The sequence below is a fragment of the Crocodylus porosus genome, unplaced genomic scaffold (assembly GCF_001723895.1).
Source record: "Crocodylus porosus isolate Cpor-Errol unplaced genomic scaffold, CroPor_comp1, whole genome shotgun sequence".
NCBI lineage: Eukaryota > Metazoa > Chordata > Crocodylia > Crocodylidae > Crocodylus > Crocodylus porosus.
This window is the reverse complement of record NW_017728940.1, coordinates 2,068,995-2,072,496: the sequence shown is the minus strand read 5'-3', so window position 1 is coordinate 2,072,496 and position 3,502 is coordinate 2,068,995. Positions and strand designations below refer to the sequence as shown.

General features: G+C 49.5%; 1 protein-coding gene across 6 annotated transcripts in view; it reads left to right on the top strand.

The window, feature by feature from the left end:
* Positions 1–3,502, top strand: part of PHACTR4 (phosphatase and actin regulator 4) — a 68,543-nt gene that overhangs the window by 52,914 nt on the left and 12,127 nt on the right. For all 6 annotated transcript variants that reach the window (XM_019547944.1, XM_019547940.1, XM_019547942.1 and 3 more), the window contains 2 exons: positions 1,420–1,584; positions 1,723–2,073. In XM_019547944.1, the coding sequence (XP_019403489.1) occupies positions 1,420–1,584; positions 1,723–2,073 (516 nt within the window). The remainder of the gene's footprint in view (positions 1–1,419; positions 1,585–1,722; positions 2,074–3,502) is intronic.

The window sequence follows — 3,502 nt, the reverse complement described above, 5'->3', positions numbered from 1 at the left end:
AAGATTTTTGCAAAAAAAAAAAAGAAAAAGATTTTTTACAATTTTTTTTTTTTTTTTGCAAAAGTCTCGTTGGCCTAACAAAAGGTATCACCACTCCCATGAGCCCAGATTGCTTTTTCTAGGTGGATCTTGGCTTTAGAGACTTAGATTTAAAAATGAGTCTTCAGCTGCCACGAAAATGAGGCAACATTGAAGTCTGGTTCACTCACCCAGACAAGATAACATGTGCCTGAATATTCAGGGTGCCTAAAACTGAATGACTGAGAGTATCTTCATCTTGAATTGGACCAGCTGTGTGTAATTGGGGTCAAGTTAGAGAAGCTTTCAAATGCAAGACGTTCTTCATCAGGCCTTGCATTCAAAAGTGTGTCTGACTTCATCCCGACTTCGTAGTGGGTCCAGTAAAAGATCTCACCCTAAGAAATTCTCATCTCTTGAATAATTTCTGGACCATCGTGGCTACATCATTGGTCTTAAACTTCCTTATTCATGTAATGTTTTCCAACTCTGATAGCATCTATGTCAGGATAAAGAATTGCATAGCTCATCCAGGCCTGTAAAGTGGTAGGATCTTATTAAGATCTTCTCATTTTAGATAGACCTTTGCTTGCTCCTTGGAGCGCTCTGGTATGTCTGATGAACTGAGTGGTGGGCTTCATTTCCCTGAACCCGCTGTGCAAGATGTCAGGCTCTAGAAGATGTGCTAGCAGAAGTAGGCAAGGTTCAAATGGACGGTGCTTTTAGAGACATGGCCAGTCTGTGGAGGAGAAATCGAACCCTGAGGAATGGCCTCTACCTCGCTGTTCAGACGTTTTGGGCAAAACGTCATTCCTGGTGGCAAACACTGCTGCAGTGCCGTGCACAAACAAATGTTTAGACCTCTGAGGGCATTGGCCGTGTTCTGCACATTGTCTTCGGGACAAATCTGGTGCACCCACCACGGAAACTTAGCGAGCAATTCGAGTTCGGCCATGTCGTGTAGCGCAGAGACTCATTCAAATAACGGACCCAGAAGGCTGCCGGAGATTGCATTAGCTGTAAGTGCGGCTTCTGCTGGATTGCAGTTCATGGCGTAGTGCTGGTCTTTAAGGCCGGGCTAGTTTTGCTTGCTGTAAAGCTGGTCGCGTTCCCTCCTGCGTCGGTAAGAACACGGGATGGGAGGCGAGGAGGGAATAAACTAGTTGATGGAATAACTCTTGCATGCTAGGATTGTAGGAGGCTGGCCATATGCTGCTCTTGAGCATGCTAGTGTGGCTGATGATCTAGCACTGATGTTAATGTGCTATTCCAGAAGTAATGGGGAGTCGGTGGGAATCCTGTTGTCTGTTTGCTCTGCCCGGCCACCTTTGTCCACTCTCAGGTCTCTTGCTGTGTCTGACTGGTTTCCATTTGCTCCTTTCTCTTCCAACCCTCTCCCAGATGGCGAGGAGCCTGACAAGCTCGGTCACACGGCACTGAAGAATGGGCACACGGTCCCCATTAGTGGCTCTGGGATGTCTGACCTCGACCACTTGGAAGAAGATGTTGCAAAGAGGACAACCCTCAAGAAGCCTGTTCCAGCTGAGGAGCCAAAGAAAAGGCCAGGTGAGGAGCTGGATGCCGTAGTGCCCTGCAAAATCCAGCCTAGCTTTGCCCTCTCGTCATGCGGTACCAGCGGAGAAGTCTCCTTTCTCAGCCCTGCATGTCCCCGTCTCTGACACGGTTTTGTCTTCCACTCCACAGGCTCGTCCAGTAGCCAGCCCAGCTCAGAAGTGGAGCTGCCTCAGGAGCCACATGTACCCAAACAGCCTTTGCTTCCTCCAAAAAGACCCTTGTCGTCTTCCCAGGAGGCAAATGATCTGCAGGCGAGGGATGTGGCCCCTGCCAGCAGCACTGCAAGGACTGCATCCTCCGCTGCTGCTGCTGCCACCAGCATAGCAAGGACAGCCCCTACCCCAGCCCCCAGGACTGCGATATCTGCTCTTGCCAACACTAATGCGACTGCTACTGCAAGTGCCGGCAGCGGAGCGCCTGCTAAACAGCCCCCTATCCCTCCCCCCAAGCCAGTCAACAGGAATAGCAATCCCTTAATAGGTAAGTGATGACCTTTGTGCCTGCTGCTGTCTGGTGCGGCTAGTGGGGCTCATTACCTCCTGCTTCTAGGCTTGTCATCCCACGGGAAGGGAAGGGAAGGGGGGTGTTTGTACTGTGCACAAGGTGCGGCCTGTGTCTGGTATGCGAGAGCCGGCAGCCTTACAAACTCGAGCCCTGGGCAGACCTGGAAACTAAAAAAAGAAAGGAAAAAAAAAGGTCTGGTGGTCATTTCATCAGCATCATGGCTGCTTGGAGTGGGGGCAGATTACTTTAAGATTTCACCGCAAGCTGAAAAATCTGCCAAGCAGAAGTGTGTCTAGAAGCCAAGTGCCTCGGAAACTTGTTTTGGGTGCTGGTGGTTGGGGGTGGTCAGCAGGGAGAGAGGAACCAACTATCTCTGTTTAAAACAACAGCTTTTATTAAATTCCTGCTCATCTTCCACGGAGGTCAGAAGAGACCTGGATGATGCAGGTTTCTTAATGACACCAGGGGCTTCGCGCCAATCTCCGTAATGGGCAGGGAAAGTTTTTTGGGTTTGTGTTTGGTGTTCTAGGGAGCCGGTAGACCAGGGCAGAAAATGTCAGCATCGCAAAACCGCTGTCACAGTTGGTGCAGCAGAGAAGCCCAGGGCAGGGGTCTGAGCTCCTCAGATCCCCGAGGTGCGGCATGAGCCTGTACTGGAAAGGTGGTTGGGATATAGGAAACTTGTTCCCTTTGCTCTCCAGGAGATGCAGGGAATGTAGTGCTGGCGTCTGGTAAGTGCTGCCAGCTCTGAAATATCAGCTGATTGGTTTTCCTCCAATGTTGGGTCAATAGAGAATTAAATGCGTCTGGCCATACCCTGTTTTAAGGACTGCAGGCTTAAGAGGTATTATAATTAGTCCGGTAGTGTGTGTTTAATGGCTTAGAGGCCTGCCTTACCCATGACCTAAATCAGATTTAAATGATTTAAGTGGCCTGAGTTAAGTCATTTAAAGAGCAGTTGCCATCTCACAATCGTGGCCTATCTTTGCCTAATCTTCAGAGCGTGCTAGCAAAGTGCCCCACGTCAGGATTGAAGTTCACAGACAGAGCAGTGGGATAAGTCCAAGATTGTAATTATGGAAGCTGGGGGCTTTCTGCAGGTCTGGGTTTGAGTCATTGGCGGAGGCGTCGGGTTGTGGACAGATCTCCTGCAATCTGAAGCTGAGCTTTCATTTCCCCTAACAATGCTTTTTCTCCAGACTGAAAAATAAATACAGAACAGATGTTTGCAGGGTTGTGCTTCAGGCTGTTCCTTGCTGCAGCAGGTTTTGCAGCTGAACTTTGCATGGTATTAGATTTCATAGACATCAGGGCTGGAAGGGACCTCGGGAGAGCATCGAGTCCAGCCCCCCTCCCAAAGGGCAGGAAGTCAGCTGGGGTCATAGGATCCCAGCAAGATAAGCAT